The 18,413-nt window shown below is 44.6% G+C and overlaps 1 protein-coding gene across 2 annotated transcripts in view; it reads left to right on the top strand.

Annotated features, from left to right (window-relative positions):
- Nucleotides 1-18,413, top strand: part of SEL1L3 (SEL1L family member 3) — a 117,071-nt gene that overhangs the window by 54,392 nt on the left and 44,266 nt on the right. For both annotated transcript variants that reach the window (XM_033213925.1, XM_033213924.1), the window contains exons 10-11: nt 4,511-4,722; nt 6,844-7,023. In XM_033213925.1, the coding sequence (XP_033069816.1) occupies nt 4,511-4,722; nt 6,844-7,023 (392 nt within the window). The remainder of the gene's footprint in view (nt 1-4,510; nt 4,723-6,843; nt 7,024-18,413) is intronic.

Here is an 18,413-nt window from a genome sequence, read left to right as displayed (position 1 = left end):
AAAAAAAATTAGCCAGGTGTGGTGTGCATCCCTGTAATCCCAGCTACTTTGGAAGCTGAGGCAGGAGAATTGCTTGAACCCGGGAGGTGGAAGTTGCAGTGAGCCAAGATCATGCCAGTGCACTCCAGTCTGTGTGACAGAGCAAGATTCTGTCTCAATAAAATAAAATAAAAAAGAAGAAAGAAAAGAAAATTTACACAGTATATAGAAAGATACAGATAGGCTTTTTTTTTTTTTTTTTTTTTTGAGACAGAGTCTCACTCTGTCACCTAGGCTGGAGTGCAGTGGCACGATCTTGGCTCACTGCAAGCTCCACCTCCCAGGTTCACACCATTCTCCTGCCTCAGCCCCCCGAGTAGCTGGGACTACAGGCACTTGCCACTACACCCTGCTAAATTTTTTTGTATTTTTAATAGAGATGGGGATTTCACCGTGTTAGCCAGGATGGTCTGGATTTCCTGACCTCGTGATCCGCCCGCCTCAGCCTCCCAAAGTGCTGGGATTAGAGGCGTGAGCCACCGTGCCCGGCCTAAATAGGCTTTTTTTGAAAGAGAAAAATAAAATAGCCCGTGAGCCCAATAAAGATCTCCAGGTCAGAGTGCAAACCAGTCAACTTGGTGTAGATCATTCCTTTTAATAGTTAAGTGACATTTTCTCCTTTCCTTTTTTTCCCCTTTCAAACTTCTACTTTGGATGCATGACACCTTTCAGAAGCTTGAAACTAAAAATGACTTTCCTGTTGATGTCTCCATTCCTCTCCCAAGGAATGAGGTGACTTTCTCCTCCTGAATTCTCAAACAGACACTGGTCCCAGCTCCGGGGCCTTCAGCAAGTGGCTACCTTCTCATATTCTGCTTTTTGTCTCTTCTAAAGATGAGCACACAAACGGTGACCTTATGGTATTACTGTGAAAAAGGGAAAAAAAAAGCAAAATAAACGATTCTGGGCTACATGGAAAATAGTAAGGGGTAATTAATGGTGGTGGTGGCTTTTGTTTCTTAGCTTTGGGTGCTGAAAGAAAGAAAATGGGAAAACAGCTTCTTCTATTTTGTTTGTTTGTTTCTTCATTAAACCATTAATCTCCATAAACAAGGCCTGTTTTTAGTTACAGATTGACTAGGAAAAAATGCATATGCTAAGCCAGATGGGTGAAATTAACAGTTTCATTAAACTGACTTTAAAATAACCAGTTACACAATATCACCCAAGACATTATGCCTTTGCTTTTGAGCAACAGTTGGAATTCAAAGTTTACCAAATGTGCAAAATGAGCAGTTTTACCTTAGGATTATTATTTTTTATTGTATTTACTACTGCAGAAAATTATTTAGATTCTTTTTCAGAGAAAATACTGTTTGGTTATATTTCGGGGGCAGTTTTGCATTTCATGTGCAGAAGAAATAACATAGCCCTTTCAAACTGCCTGTGTTTCGATCTGCAAAGTTTTTTTGTGCTGAAGATTTGAGCTTTTTGAAGGATTCCCTTTGTGCTCCTTATTCTCCAGCAATCTCAGCTCCCTGGGCACTCCTGCTAATGATTTCTGAGGTTCTGTGCCAGCGGTCGGCAGGGCAAGTGTTTCATTCGAAGCTTCATTTGGTTTGGAGTCTCTTCCTCCTCTGAGCCTACAAAGAGCGGGTCCATGGGTACTCTGGCAAAACTCGTCATCTTAGTTAGGCATTTGGCAGAGTAGGTGAGGCAGGGATGAATTGTTAACAAATGTTAATGTTGCTTTGCTGGGAATGTGCAGAGGGGTATCCAAGATGAGCACATAGTTAAAAGTAAACACATGAATAAGTGGCAGTGGAATTTATTTTGCACCTCTGAGTGCTACAGTGTCTACTGAATTCAGTGTATTCCAGGTTCTTATCACAGCTAAAGACTGGGTAGAACAGACTTCTCTCAACTATGCAAAGGGAAAAGCCAAGACAAGATTCCGCAGGCTGCTGGTGAAAAGGGTGTTATCATGCAGATGTCATCCTAACAGATTAGCAGAGGGAAATGGAAATGTTCGAGGATGTTCAATGCCACGTTGTTGGTTATAGCAAAACCGCTGGAAACAACCCAGGAGTCTAAAAATAGAGGCCTGGTAGGGAAAATGGTACAGCTATGGAATGCAATACTACTGAAGCATTAGAAAATATGAGCTTCTGACAGCCCCAGAGAGTTATTCATAATGTGTAGTTAATTTAAAAAAGAAAGTCGAGAGTCAGAATCGACAATGGCATAATACGCCATTTTGGTAAAGAAAATGTGTATGTAGATATGTAAATAGATGTGGATATGAATTATTGTATATACGAAGGAAAAGTCCCAAAGCCTACATACCAAGCTTTTAATAGTTTTTAATCTTCATTATTAAAGAAAGATTGAGGGAGAGGGGATTTCTGTTTTTATTTTATACAAATCTGCATTGTTTGATTTTTTTTTTTTTTTAACAAGAAGCTGTTATTTCTCTGGGGAGTTTTAAAAAATACAGAAAAAGGAACAAACTCCATTCGTTCAGTAAAGTGAATTTTTTCAGCACCTACTGTGCCAGGTACTTGGGATCAAAAAAGCAAAAGCAGAGCCAGGAGGTAGGCAGGAAGGAGTTCCAGGAGCTAGTAGCTAGAGGATGCCTTAGGGCTGGTGGAGGTGGTGGCTGCATCGTTCCCCACAGCTCAGGGTCTGCAAGCACAGGCACAGTGTCCCCCTCTCAGGGACACCCAACCCACCCATGTGTCCCCAGGCACCAGTATCCACTCATTGACAACATGTCAGCATTCACAGTATCATCTGTGGGTCCTTCTGATCTCGACTTCCATTTTTAGTGTGGACCTCTGCAAGGAAATCGCCCTTACATAGACCCACCCCCAACCTTCCCACATTGGAGACTCTTCTCTGTTCAATCCTGATGAAGGACTGATAAGAGTGAGTCTCTCTCATTGCCTCCTGAGATTTAAAAAAAATAACATTTTGATTTTTGATGGAATGAAGAAAGGAAGAAAAATGTTGGACATAGTTTTTAGGCAGGTGAAATTTTAGTCAAGTTGACATTTAACTTAACATTTAAATCAACATTATTTACATGTACATTTACATTTAACTCACATCCTAAGTTAAATGTAAGTCTTCAGTTAAAAGTTAAGTCTTAAGTTAAATGTAAATATAGTATCTTTGTAATTCTATATGGCCTTTTGTAACATAGCATCTAGCATAGTGCTTTGCACATAATAGAAAGTAAACATTCGTTGGCTGAATTAACAAGAGATAGGAATAATGAAGATAGACTTTAGAAGACTCTAACAGGACATCTAGGGCCATAAAACTTGCTTGTTTGGGCTTAAGTGATGATCAGCTTATAGATTCATGGGAGAATTATGTAAAAGGAAGCATCATATAGCAGTTGTGTAAACAAGTCTCTATCCACGTGGTAAGGTACCTATTAAGGCAACTGACTGACTGTTCATTGAGGGTATGTGCATCAGGGTGACTGTGAACTCTGGCTTTAGTGACCTTCAAAGTGGGTCTCACAGATTGGCTCTGCCTCTTGCCAGCCTTTGTAACTTTAGACAAGTTATTCTTCTCCAGGCCTCAGTCTCTTCATGTGAAAAATGGGGATGCTGGAAATAGTACCGACTTTATAAAAGTGTACCAATTAGGCCGGGCGCGGTGGCTCAAGCCTGTAATCCCAGCACTTTGAGAGGCCGAGACGGGCGGATCACGAGGTCAGGAGATGGAGACCACCCTGGCTAACACTGTGAAACCCCGTCTCTACTAAAAAATACAAAAAACTAGCCGGGCGAGGTGGCAGGCGCCTGTAGTCCCAGCTACTCGGGAGGCTGAGGCAGGAGAATGGCGGGAACCCGGGAGGCGGAGCTTGCAGTAAGCTGACATCCGGCCACTGCACTCCAGCCTGGGCGACAGAGCGAGACTCCGTCTCAAAAAAAAAAAAAAAAAAGTGTACCAATTAAATGACATAATTTACATAAGACACTTAACCCAGTACTTGGCCTGCTGTAAGCTCTCAATAAAAGTTGACACATTCTTTTTATTTGGAGACCCATGAGAAAAACTGGGGACAAAAGATGTCTAGAAAGCATCCAAAAATAAGATTCTTTTGCTCAACTTTTTAGAGCAGTACCTAGGAACTGTTTGTGAGATAAAACACAATCTTCTTTAGGGAGTCTTAGAGGGGGAAAAAGTCTCTCTGGAAGTTTCAGTGGTCCTGGTTTGGTGATGAGTTACACTGAGGAAATTACTCTCTTGAGGCAATTTCTGAGCTACATACAGCACATCATTTCCCCAGGATACCAGGCTGTCATTTAGTGCCAAAGAAAAGCTATTTACAGAATGACACCATGGCATCCCCAAAGGGTTTAATTTACCTCCCTAGAAGGTGGTATATTTTGAGGCACTGCAGGACCGACCATATCAATAACTCAGGTGCTTTAATTGGCTTTTCCTCTTTTTCTAAAGCCATGTCGATCCCATGGTAATTAATTGTGTGTGCTCTGAATTGTGTTATTTACAGTGCCAAGGAACCAAAATGAATCTGTATTAGAAATTGGTGGGAAGATATTTGAGAAGGCTGTAAAGAGACTCTCTAGCATTGATGGTCTTCACCAAATTAGCTCTGTCGTCCCCTTTCTGATGGATTCCAGCTGCTGTGGATACCATAAAGCATCCTACTACCTCGCAGTCTTTTATGAGACTGGATTAAATGTTCCTCGGGATCAGCTGCAGGTAGAGTATTTCATTGCTCCATTAACATCAGTCACCTGCGTTATATTTGCAGTGCAATGTGCTCATGCCCCTGGTAGAACTGGACATGTTGCAGCTCCTTGGAGTCCTTTAAAAATCTTTACACTCAAGATAAATGTCCTGGGGCTGTGTTAAATACAGGATCCTCTCCTTTCAGTGAACGAAAAAGGGCACTTCATCCATTTCTAGACAAGGTCTTGGGGGGATGATTGGTGCACCAGCTAAGGAACAGTGTCAGGGCTTGCCAGAACCCCAGTTCTTCAAGAACAGGTGCTTCTTACCAAATTCTTTTAATTACTCTGGCTGGGAGACCGTTATCCATTATCCCACATCACTTTTCAGCTAAGTGAAGTCACTTGGACCTTGAAGCAAAGTATTGCTGCATCCAGCAGTCTGTCATCAAAATAAACGCCATACCAGACGGCTTCATTTCTGGTTTTGAATCCAAATTTATTATGCAACTTGCCTAACATTTAGAATTACATTTTCATGGTGCATTAGTCAGGGTTCTCCAGTGAAACAGAACCAATGGGATTAGATATATATAGGAAGAGGTTTCTTACGAAGAATTGGCTCATGCAGTTATGGAGGCTGAGAAGTCCCACGGTCTGCCGTCTGAAAGCTGAGGGCCAGGAAAGCCAGTCGTGTAATTCCAGTCTAAGCCTGAAGGCCTGAGAATCAGGAGACATGACGGCATAAATTCCAGTCCGAGGGCAGGAAGAAAAAAAAAAAAGAAACAAAACAAAAAACACATGATGTCTTCCTGCCTCAAGTAGGCAGGCAGGCAGGCAGGCAGGCAGGCAGGCAGGCAGAGAGCAAAAAGGGACCAGTTTCTCTTTCCTCTGCCTTTTTGTCCTATGGAGGCCCTCAAGAGATTGGATGATGCCCACTCACAGTGGAGAGGGCTGTCTGCGTAGCTCACCTCACCAGTTCAAATATTCATCTCATCCGGAAACACTCTCGCAGACACATGCAGAAATGATGTTTCATCTGGGTATCCGATGGCACAGTCGAGTTGACACACAAAATGAACCATCGCAATAAGTACTGCTAAATGTTCCCTGATTGCTTTTCGTTTTCAGATTTGCATAGGTGATTGTGTATCTGTGGTTAGGGAGGCTCAGACTGTTGAGAGGTGCCCAAATGGTTCCATGTTCCCTTCCAGTGATTTGCTTATGATACCTCTGGCTTACAGATGCTCCGGAATCACAGCATGTTTTCCTGATACCCAGAAGCAGTCCCCACAAGGCTGGAATAACGAGAACAGTCTAGTCCCATCTCTGCCACAAAGTGGCTGGTTGACTATGGACAATCGACTTCCCCTTTCTGGGCCCCTCTTTTCCCAACTATGAAATGAGGTGGTCAGACCAGTCAATCTCCAGAGACCCTTCCAGCACAAACATTCTGAGAGTGTGAGGATGGGACATGGGCCTGCCATCCAGACCCTGTGTCCATCGATGACATCTCTGAAACAGAACAGGGGACTTAGGACGGTTGGTTGGTGCCCAAAAAAGTGCTGCAGTAGCAGTCACGAGAGATCCCCGTTTGTACCAGGAAGAGGCAAAAGTCAGGGCGTTTTAAGCTGTTTGACATTAGGAAGGGCAGCTAGCTGGAAATTTGTAAACCAATAGAAAGCTGGATTGGCTTTTTTCCTAAAGATTCATTTCATTTTATTATTTTTTTTAAAAGGCAAGTTAAATCCCAGCACTTTGAGAGACCGAGGCAGGTGGATCATGAGGTCAGGAGATCGAGACCATCCTGACTAACACGGTGAAACCCTGTCTCTACTAAAAATACAAAAAATTAGCTGGGCATGGTGGTGTGCGCCTGTAGTTTCAGCTACTCGGGAGGCTGAGGCAGGAGAATGGCGTGAACCCGGGAGGCGGAGCTGGCAGTGAGCCGAGACTGCACCACTGCACTCCAGCCTGGGCAACAGAGCGAGCCTCTGTCTCAAAAAAAAAAAAAAAAAAAAAAAGGCAAGTTAACATATTTCTGGAATGGCTAGGATTGTATATAGGAATTGGGCCTGATGACCTCTCAGTGTTAGGATTTTATGACCCTTTCTACAATCTCATGAGCACTTTGTAAATTTCTTCCTAACAGGGCATGTTGTATAGTTTGGTTGGAGGCCAGGGGAGTGAGAGGCTGTCCTCAATGAATCTTGGGTACAAACACTACCAGGGTATTGACAACTACCCCCTGGACTGGGAACTGTCATATGCCTACTACAGCAATATTGCCACCAAGACACCCCTTGACCAGCACACGCTGCAAGGAGATCAGGTATGAGAGAGAAAAAAGGTTGGGAATGGTTATGGGCCTGTTTACCTGCTTTCATGGAGTGTCTGCACCTGTGGCTGCTTTCGTCGTTGGCCTTCAGAGGATGAACATAATCGAATGGAGAGAGGAGCTTTCTTGCGCTCTCCAATTCCTATTTCCTGGCTGTGTTCTCAGGATGAATGCAGGGGCAGCCCTACATTTATGCAGGAAAAGCTTTTCATTCTTGAGAGGACCGGTATGTGAAGAGTCCATTTGGCCTTGGGCAGATTTTGATTTTGCAAAAAAGAAACATAGGCGTCTTGTCTTTGTGCCAATACCGTATGAGATGCTGAGGTCTGGAGATGTTAGGTGGGATTGGGTCAAATTGAGTGGAGGCAGGAAGCTGTAAGGGCTCTTTTCAATGTGTGATGAGCAAGCAATGTCTACAATGGAGACAGGCAAGCTTCCTACCCAGCTATGTTCCCCCTGCTGGGTGCTTGAGAAATGTCTGGCCCCATGCCATGAGCCTTGCTACCCCAGTGCTCCCAGGTGACTGACAACAGGATGTGATAATTGAAGACTCCACCCTATCCCAGATGAAGGACTAGATGAGGGACACTAACTCTAGCCCCCAGTTTTGCAGGCTCTCAAATATTATTGATTCATTGGACAAAACAATCAGTGACTCGCCTCTCCCAAAAGACCATAATATATTACATTAGACCAACTGATGGTTTGTTTCCAGACTTCTTTCGGAGGACAGGGAATAATAGGGTCCAACTAAAAGGTGATAACGTAAGAATAAAAGAAAGCTGCCCTTTGATACAGATCTGCATCAAATAGTGGTAGACAATGAACTAGTTGCTTCTTATAAGTAGTTGTGTGTTTTTGTTTTTTTTTTTTTGTTTTTTTTTTTTTTTGAGACAGAGTCTCGTTCTATCCCCTAGGCTGGAATGCAGTGGTACGATCTCAGCTCAGTGCAACCTCCGTCTCCGGGGTTCAAGTGATTCTCATGCCTCAGCCTCCCAAGTGGCTGGGATTATAGGCTTGTGCCACCACGCCTGGCTAATTTTTTGTATTTTCCGTAGAGACAGGGTTTCACCATGTTGGCCAGACTGGTCTTGAACTCCTGACCTCAGGTGATCCACATGCCTCAGCCTCCCAGAGTGCTGGGATTACAGGCGTGAGCCATCATGCCTGGCGAGTGCCATAAACTCATGATTTGCCCCTGCTTAGTGAGCAGCTCTGAGAGAGAGGCCTAGCCAGGTTAGGATTGTTGAATTTTAGGCTGAGTGGCTGACTGGGAAGCAGACCACTGGTCCCCAGCTCCGCCCCTGGATTGGGCTCAGAAATCCTCAATGCAGAAAATGCAAGCTTTGATGTTTGGAAATGGTTGGTTTCTGGAAAAGAAATCTAGAGTGGCTACTGGGTGGTTATGAAGTAAATGACTTGAAGATACATGCTGTCAGTAAATATTGAACATGAGTCAAGCTATAAAACACGAAAAGGCTGTCTATATAGGCATTCTAATTCCTTCAGAAAATAATGATTCCTTCTGAACAAACTTACACACCCTTATAATATATACATGTATTTTCTGTCTGTATAATTTAACCTCAATTTACAGGAATAGATTTATTAATTGGTGAAGTTTTTTTTAAAAAAAGAGTTGTTCTAAAAAAATTTGCACAAAGTCAAGCCAAAAAATTGCTTTTTTTTTTTTTTTAACTAAGCCTGGATGTGTTAATAATGTTCTACATGTGTATGTTATACTTTTAAGAATTCAAATTCAGCATAAATTAGCAAACAGGAAATGGTATGTTGCTAACAAGCTCCTTTTCTTTTGAAGATTTGGCATGTGAAATGTTATGATTACGAAAGAAAACGTTTAATTGGTCAGAACCAGAGGAGATGAATAGAAAAGATCCATCTTGCAGCTGAAAAGTCGCCTGATTAAGAATCACAGATAGGAATTATACAGTTAGAAGAGTTGTGTCATAGCTCATTTTCTTAAGAATGTGTAATTAATGGCTTCTTAAGAATTTAAACCGGTGTCGTACGTTGATTTAAATGTCCTTTTGTTGAGAAATCTATTAATTCACCAGCGTAATGTAGTAAATGAGAAGACAGAGAAAGCCAGACCTCTAATTAACAAACCAAGGACCCATCAATTTCATTCTCTCTTTTATGTAACTCGTGGTTCACATCATTTCATCTTTATTAGTGCTCTCCCTTCACATCACTTTCTTTATGGTTTAGTAGGACTCTGCTTCAGGCTAGATAGAAAGAAGATGGCTAGTGCTTCTGTTTGTTTCTGCGGCTTAATTACAAATGATTAGTCCTCACATTCTGCCCCCTCCTCAAAAGCTGCTCTTCCTCAAGGTTTGGTTGCCAGTCTTCTGTTCTCTCTCTGCATTTTCTGGACAGAGATCTCATCTACACCTTTGGTTTCAGCTACCCTCCACATATGATAATTCTCAGACCTTAATCTCCGGCTGTTTTCTTGCAAATCCCCATCTGCCGTCATTGTTACATACTGCAAAAGAAACACATTCCTCCTCATCTCCATTCCCTGCAAACACCTCAGCAGATGGCACCGTTGTTCATGCTAGAACCTGGGGAGTCATCTTGGATCCGCCATCATCCCACCAGTCAACAACCCCCAACAGCTTTCCAAGCCGCTTTTTCTCTCCTCCCCACGTGCAGCCCTGCTGCTGCCTGAATTTGTTGCTCATCACCTCCCCTCTGAGCTCCCACAACAGCGGATGGGCTGAATTGTGTCCTGCCAAAATCTGTATGTTGAGGTTCCAATTCCCAGTACCTCAAAATGGAACCATACTTGGAAATCAGATCTCTAAAGAGTTGATTAAGTTAAAATGAGGCTGTTAGGGTAGACCTCTAATCCAGTAGGACTGATGTCCCTATAAAAAGAGATTAGAGGCCAGGTATGGTGGGCCACCCCTGTAATCCCAGCACTTTGGGAGGACGAGGCTGGCAGATCACTTGAGGCCAAGAGTTTTAAGACCAGTCTGGGCAACATAGTGAGACCCCATCTCTACTAAAAATACAAAAACTAGTCAGGCATGGTGGTGTGCATCTGTCATCCCAGCTACTCAGGAGGCTGAGGCACGAGAGTCGCTTAAACCCAGGAGGCGGAGGCTGTAGTGAGCCGACATCATGCCACTGCACTCCAGCCTGGGCAAGACTCTGTCTCAAACAACAACAACAAGGTGAGATGAGGACATAGGCAACACAGAGGGATGACCACGTGAGGATGCAGAAAATGACGGCCATCTGCAAGCCAAGGAAGGGGGTCTCAGAAGAAACCAAGCCTTCCAACACCTTCATCAGGAACTTCCAGCCTCTAGGACTATGAGAAAATTTCTAAGTCACCCAGGCTGTAGATCTTTGTTATGGCAGCCCTAGCAGATGGAGAGCTCTCCTCCCCGGTCTTTCTTTCTTTCTTTCTTTCTTTTTTTGTTTTGAGACAAAGTCTCACTCTATCACCCAGGCTGGAGTGCAGTGGCACGATCTCGGCTCACTGCAACCTCCGCCTCCTGGATTCAAGCGATCTTCCTGCCTCAGGCTCCGGAGTAGCTGGGACTACAGGCATGTGCCACCATGCCCAACTAATTTTTGTATTTTTAGCAAAGATGGGGTTTCACCATGTTGGCCAGCTGGTCTTGATTTCCTGACCTCAGGTGATCCACCCACCTTGGCCTCCCAAAGTGCTGGGATTACAGGTGTGAGCCACCTCCCCCCAGCCGTCCTGGTCTTTCTGTCACCAGCCTTCCCATCCTCTCCCTCAGGCCAAGTGCACCACCGCCGCACGCTGGAATCACCTGGGGGCTTACAGAACATCTCTGCACGGAATCCACCATGGAAAGTCTCATGAAAGTGATGTGCGGTGTGGCCTAGGCACATGCATGTGATATGCGGATACATGTATGTGTATATTTTAAAATAAGCTTGCTGGTCAGCAGGCTTTAACTCTGCAGTGTCAGAGGTGAACTTCTGAGCTGCCCATTCTAGAGATGTTCATTTTATAAAATGGCAACAACAACAACAACAAAATACAATCCTCAGGGGATTGTACCCTGCAGTCAGGGTTGAGAAGTACTCACTCACCCAGAAGAGTAAGTCTAGCTCATCGGGTGCCATATGAGGCGTTCTTTGATCTGGTTCCTTGCTACCTCCCCAACCAAACTCGCAACACCAAACTTTTGGCCAGGCCTGGCTGTTCCCACCTCCTGACCTTGCCTGTCTGCTCACTGGTTTGCTTGCTCCATGCCCCTCCCCCTTTCCCTCTGACTCTTCCCACTTCAATTCTTGCTGAGATGTCACCCCCTCTGGAATCCTTCCTGGGACTCTCCTTGCTGTGCCACCATCACACCTAGGCACATCTCTCCCATTGCTCCCACGCTGGGTGTTGTGTGCAGGGGGACAGAGCTGGCTCCCAAGTAGGCTGTGAGCTGCCCGAGGCAGGGACGTCATCTGTTCACCTCTGTGTCCCAGGGCCCAGCACTGTGCCTGACACATAGTTGGTGCTCAGTGTTTACTGATGGAAAGATGGCTAGAAGTGGGTGCAGAGGTCACCCAGTGATGAGCAGAAAGTCACTGCAGTGTCTTCATGCTGGTGCTTTTCGAGGGGACCTGTGTTTCGTTGTTGACAGCAGGTACTCAGAGCCCTTGCCACGAGCCCCTGCCTCTCCTGCATGCAGCACCACCATCGTATGTGACACTCATATTTGGGGAATCTTGGCTGTTTGCTTCCCTGACTCTCCACCCTTACAGCTGATATTTCTCCTTGTGACTTACGAATCCCTAAAGTGTTAAATTTCTACAAAGAAAACACACGCACTATTGGGAGCCGAACATTATAGCTGATTTTAAACAGGCTAGGAGGCAGATTCCTCGTGGTGGTCCTGCCAGGCCCTGAGGTGGGAGGTTGAAGTGCAGGCTCCGCAACTGCCTGTTCCTCCAGCTGAGCCTGCTCCTGAGTTCCCAGGGGTGCTGGCGGAACTGTTCTATTCCACAACTTCGGGGAAGGCAGAGGCTTCTGGAAAACGTGGGGCTGCTGAGAGGCTTTGCTCCCCAGCTGCAAAAACTAGAGGGGTTTTTTTTGGTCTTTCTTTCTTCCTTCTTTTCTCTCTCTCCCTCTCTCGTCCTCACCTGCCCTCCTTCTCTTTCTCTCTTTCCCACCTCCTTTCTTTCTTCTATTCCTTTCTCTTTCTCCTCCCTCTCCTCTTTCTCTCTCCACTACTTGTCTATTCCCCCGTCTTTCCCTCTCTTCCTCTCTCTTTCCTCTTCCTGCCCCCTCTTCTCTCTCCCTCCTTCTTCTTTCTCATTGCCTTCTTCTCCTCCTCCTTCTCCTCCTCCTCCTTCTCCTCCTCCTCCTTCTTCTTCTCCTTCTTCTTCTTCTTCTGCTTCTGCTTCTGCTTTTTCTTCTCGTTCTCCTCCTCCTCCTCCTCCTCCTTCTTCTTCTTCTGCTTCTTCTGCTTCTTCTACTTCTTCTTCTGCTTCTTCTTCTCCTCCTCCTCCTCCTCCTTCTTCTCCTTCTTCTTTCTTCTTCTTTTTTTTTGTCTTTATGCTCTGTTGGACTTGAAAGGAAATATTGTCCAACAAACACAGACCTTACTGTATTTTTATTTTTTTTTTGAGATAGAGTCCCTCTGTAGTGCAGTGGTGTGATCCCGGCTCCCTGCAACCTCCACCTCCCGGGCTCATGCCTCAGCCTCCCAAATAGCTGGAACTACAGATGAGCACCACCACGCCTGGCTAATTTTGGGCATTTTTAGTAGAGATGGGCCACATTGGCCAGGCTAGCCTCGAACTCCTGACCTCAAGTGATCTGCCTGCCTCGGCCTCCCAAAGTGCTGGGATTATAGGCGTGAGCACCTGGCCACACTTACTGTAGTGATTAAGGTTTTCTTTGTTTTATTTTTTAAAATTTTACACACACACACACACACACACACACAATGTTTTTTTCTTTAATTTGAGACAGGGTTTTGCTATGTTGCCCAGGCTGGTCTCAAACTCCTGGGCTCAAGTGATATGCCTGCCTCAGCCTCCCAAACTGCTAGGATTACAGGTGTGAGCCATTGCACCCTGGCCTTCACCTTTCCTGAAGCTGACGACACACAGACAGGATATGTTGTGAACACGGCCCTCCATGGCCTGCAGGCTGACTGGAATGAAAGGCGTGTCAGCGTCCCCGGGACAGTGTGGAGCCTTCTCTGGGGCTTGCCCAGATGGTGTGAGGATTGCCTTGTCTCCAGACACTGGGCCTCCTGTGACTTGGTCAGCAGTATTAAGATAAGAACTTCTGAGCTGCTCATTCTAGAGATGCGGATTTTATAAAACGGCAACAACCATTACAATGAAAACCCAGAAGCCACGGAGGATCCCAGAACTGGTCAGGTTGGGACGCTTCGTTCCTGCCAGTGTCCACCAGCTCTGTCTCTACCCCACACACTGCCTAGTTTTTTTTTTTTCCAGTCCACAGCTGCTTCTCGGCTTTTCCTGCCCACAAAACTGTTTGAATGAATGGACAACTGAACACCATCCTTTTAAAGGTCGTTCCCGCCTCAGAAGTCTTTGTATTAATAGGTGGTCTGCTTTCACAGAAGGCCTCAAGGATGTGACCACGATGTGATGCTGGTTGCTGTTGTAGTGACCCCAGAACTATGGAGAAGGTACCCCCCGCCTCAGGGGCAGGCAGCATGTGGTGGCTCCATGGCCAGATTTGCCTAGGTTCAAGTCCTGAGTCTGCCGCTCACTGGGTGTGAACTCTTGGATCATTCTGCTCACCTCTGTGTCTGTTTCTCACCCGTCACATGGGCAGCATGGTGGTCTGCACCTGCCATGTTGTTACAGAACAAATAAGTCACTCCAGTACAGCCAAGCATACAGGATAAGCTCCCTAAATTGTTTCTGGCCCCAACACTCCCTCCCCCAGTTCTAGTCCTTCTGTTTTCTAAAGCATAAAATTCTCTTAGATCTTTTTCCCGACAGCCTAAGGCTTTGAGTTGTACTAAACTGCAAATACCAACAGGGCTAACGTTCTAAACAACAATTAGCCATTTACACTTTAGTATGAGTTAAGGTCCTAAAAAATGATGAGTTGTCATTTACTTAGAGTGTGCCATGACCCAGGCACTCTGCTAAGCTCTTTCACAATCTCCTTTTAAAAGAAATATTTTATTTTACGTTCCGGGGTATATGTGCAAGACGTACAGGTTGTTACATAGGTAAACGTGTGCCATGGTGGTTTGCTGCACCTATCAACCCATCATCTAGGTATTAAGCCCAGCATACTTTCACTATTTTTGCTGATCCTCTCCCTCCCCTGACCCCCCAAGAGGTCCCAGAGTGTTTTGTTCCCCTCCCTGTGTCCATGTGTTCTCATTGTTCAGCTCCCACTTGTAAGTGAGAACATGCAGTGTTTCGTTTTCTGTTCCTGTGTTAGTTTGGTGAGGATTATGGCTTCTAGCTCCATCCATGTCCCTTCAAAGGACATGATCTCATTCCTTTTTTTGGCTACACAGTATTTCATAGTGTGTATGTACCACATTTTCTTTATCCAGTCTGCCATTGATGGGCATTTGCACTGATTCCATGTCTTTGCTATCCCTACAGTGAACATACGCACACATGTATCTTCGTAATAGAATGATTTATATTCCTTGGGATATATACCCAGTAATGGGATTGCTGGGTCAAATGTTATTTCTGGTTCTAGGTCTTTGAGGAATCGTCACATTGTCTTCCACAATGGTTGAACTAATTTACATTCCCACCAACAGTGTAAAAGTGTTCCTCTCTTTCCACAGCCTCACCAGTGTCTGTTGTTTCTTGACTTGTTAATAATCATTCTGACTGGCGTGATCTGAATTCTAACTCACCACTATTTACCCAGCATGAGATGGTATCTCATTGCGGTTTTGATTTGCATTTCTCTAATGACCACGGATGTTGAGCTCTTTTTTTCCTACATTTGTTGGCTGCATAAATGCCTTCTTTTGAGAAGTGTCTGTTCATGTTCTTTGCCCACTTTTAAATGAAGTAGTTTGGGTTTTTTTTTTTTTTCTTGTAAATTTGTTTAAGTTCCTTGTAGACTCTGGATATTAGACCTTTGTCAGACGGGTAAGTTGCAAAAATGTTTTCCCATTCTGTAGGATGGTTGTTTGCTCTGATGATAGTTTCTTTTGCTGTGCAGAAGCTGTTTGGTTTAATTCATCCCATTTTTTAATGTTTGCTTTTGTTGCAATTGCTTTTGACATTTTCATATGAAATCTTTGTCTATGCTTATGTCCTGAGTGGTATTGCCTAGATTTTCTTCTAGAGTTTTTGTAGTTTGGGGTTTTACATTTAAGTATTTAGTCCATCTTGAGTTAATTTTTGTATAAGGAAGGGGTCCATTTTCAATTTTCTGCATATAGCTAGCCATTTCTCCTAGCACCATTTATTAAATAGGGAATCCTTTCTCCACTGCTTGCTTTTGTCAGACAAACAATCTCATTTAATCCTCATGCAACCTTATGAGGTCAGAAATTGCCCAAAGTCACACAGCAAATGAGTAGTGGAGCCTAGATTTGAACCTAGGTCATTCTAGCTCTTTGCACAGTGCAAAAGCGTGGCTCGTAGGTTGAGTGCCTTTGATGTAGCAGATGCCATGCTAAACTCCATTTTATGGATGCAGAAACTGAGTCTCAGATAAAGTAGCCAGCCCAAGGCCTAAGGTAGGTAGTGGTGAGTTAAAATTTAGATCCCCTCCCTCTGATAAGAAAAATTGTGCTCTTAATGGTCCCACCCTGCTGCAAAGCTCAGTGACTCCAGCAGGGAGGTGGGGCAGGGCTAGGTTAGGACACAGAAACAAAAGGCAAACATTTGAGCCCAGGAGTTCAAGACCAGCCTGGGCAACATGGCAAAACCCCATCTCTACAAAAAACACAAAAAAATAGCTAGGCTTGGTGGAGCATGCCTGTGGTCTCAGCTACTCGGGAGGCTGAAGTGGGAGGATCACTTGAGCTCAGGGAGGTCAAGCCTGCAGCAAGCCATGATCATGCCACTGCAATCCAGTCTGGATGACAGAGTGAGACCCTGTCTCAGAAAAAAGGACAAACGTGTTTCTTCTTCACAGTCACCATTTACGTCACCACCCAGATACATGAGTATTTCTCATGATGGTAAGGCTGGGTAAAGGGTGTGGGCCCCGCAACCAGCCGGCTTGGATTTGACTCCTCAATTTGAAGAACTGTCTGATGTTGGGCTTGTTACTTAACCTCTCTGGGCCTCCGTTTCCGCATATGTGAAGTGAGGATATTAATGGTGACTGTCTTATCAGGTTGCAAAGATTTGATGAGTCAATCCAGGCAAAACAATTAGGACAGTGCCTGGCACATCATCCATGATGGTTCTTATGATATATTATCACTGCCAGAAACACCTAAAAATATCAATCACTGCGGGAAAGGAACTGTGTCTTCATGAGTTATGTCTTTTATTCAAGGAGGAAACAAAACAAGGAGAAAAAGAAAAACAACCAAAACAAAACAAAATATTAAGAGCACCTTTCGTATCAGACTGAGGAGGTCCGAATTCTAACTTACCACTAACTACCTGTGGGCCTTGGGCCAGTTACTTTATCTGAGTCTCAGTTTCTGCATCCATAAGTGGAGTTTAGCATGGCACCTGCTACATCAAAGGCACCCAATTTTTTGGCCATTCTTTTTTACAGTGCAATAAGCTAGAAAGACCTAGGTCAAATCTAGGCTCCACTACTCATCTGCTAATCAGATGAACAGAAAGCCTCCAGCTGAGAACTCCTTATCAGGGCAGCTCAGGTTTCAGCACAATTCCAGGCTCACCGCCCAGGACAGTGTCCCCTGGAGTTTAAGCTGAAACACCCGCTCATGGGGTGCCCTCCATGCACACTGGTCATAAACTTGGCCAAGCATAGACCAGATAGAGTGGTCTGTGCCCAGACTGGATTTCAGGGCCTTCTTACTAGAGGGCGACATCCTGTGGGAGCACCAGAGAGCTGTGTCTTTGGAGTCAAGCCATCCTGGCAAGGCCAGCTCTATAGTGTCACCTGGAGTTCATGGTCTCACCCTCTGAGTCTGTTTCTTGGCCTGTAAACTGGGGGCAGTGATACCTGGATTGAAGTTTTATTATGAGGATTAAGTGGAAGGAAAAAGAAAAAAAAGAAAAAAAAACACATGTCTTAAACACTGAGTAGATAGTTGGTTTCAATAAAAGGTAGTGGCCGTCGTTATTCTAAATGTTACTATTAACTTGGTGGCCTCCTCAGGTTAGCTATCCAGCAGGAATGGCTACTGGCTGGGTTTTGAGCCTAGCATGATCCCAGTCTCAGCCCCCAAGTCCCCCTGGAAGGGACCCCTGACTTCACGAGGCCAGTAGAGGAGGCAGCTGAGAGACTTTCTGAGGAACAGGGCTGCAGACTCGAGTTTATGAGTTTTTGACTCTCAGTACTTTTTTTTTTTTTTTTTTGAGACTGAGTCTCGCTCTGTCCCCCAGGCTGGAGTGCAGTGGCATGATCTTGGCTCACTGCAAACTCTGCCTCCGGGTTCAAGCGATTCTCATGCCTCAGCCTCTCAAGTAGCTGGGATTAGAGGTGTGTATCACCACGCCCATTAAATTTTATATTTTTAGTAGAGACAGGGTTTCACCACATTGGCCAGGCTGGTCTCGAACTCCTGACCTCAAGTGATCCTCCTGCCTCGGCCTCCCAAAGTGCTCAGTACTCTTCTTAATTAACTAACAAAGAAAATCAGGCCTGGCTTCTTCTCTGCGGCTTCTTTCCCAAACTAGTGCAGACCCAATTTTTTCACCATCTGCCTGTGGCATGCTTTGGGCATGGGGAGCCCTCTCTAGTATCCCTCATGGCACCGTTAGAGCGACTTCACTATGTATAAAGAGAGACCATGGAACAACAGGACTGGATTTTTAATAAACAGTGAAAGTTTATACATCAAAATGAATTTTATCTTCTTCAAAGGAGTCAGATACCTGGGAGGCTGTGTGCAAATTCTAAACATTTTGTGAACTTTCCCTTTGGGTTCTTCTTTAAAGCCTCTAGCACATTCTTTCTCACATCCTCAGAGTTAACATGCCCTCTTCTTTTCAGGGTAGATTTAATTTTTGGAAATAGCCAAAAGATATTTGAAGCAGAACCCGTGAAATAAAAAGAGGTTAGTCATGCAGGATAGTAATACGTTAGAATCAAAAATAAGGTTATACTTAGAAAATATTGATTTGCCTTTTTGATGCTGCATGTATATAATCTGGCTCTGAAATCATTGGCACAAAATGGACTTCCAAACAAGCCTGAGCAATAGAAGTAGATGTGGAAATAATTTCGGCTTCCCAAGGCAAATACTTTGATAGGA

This window comes from Trachypithecus francoisi, unplaced genomic scaffold (assembly GCF_009764315.1).
Source record: "Trachypithecus francoisi isolate TF-2019V2 unplaced genomic scaffold, Tfra_2.0 Lachesis_group1, whole genome shotgun sequence".
NCBI lineage: Eukaryota > Metazoa > Chordata > Mammalia > Primates > Cercopithecidae > Trachypithecus > Trachypithecus francoisi.
This window is presented reverse-complemented; position numbering and strand designations above follow the sequence as displayed.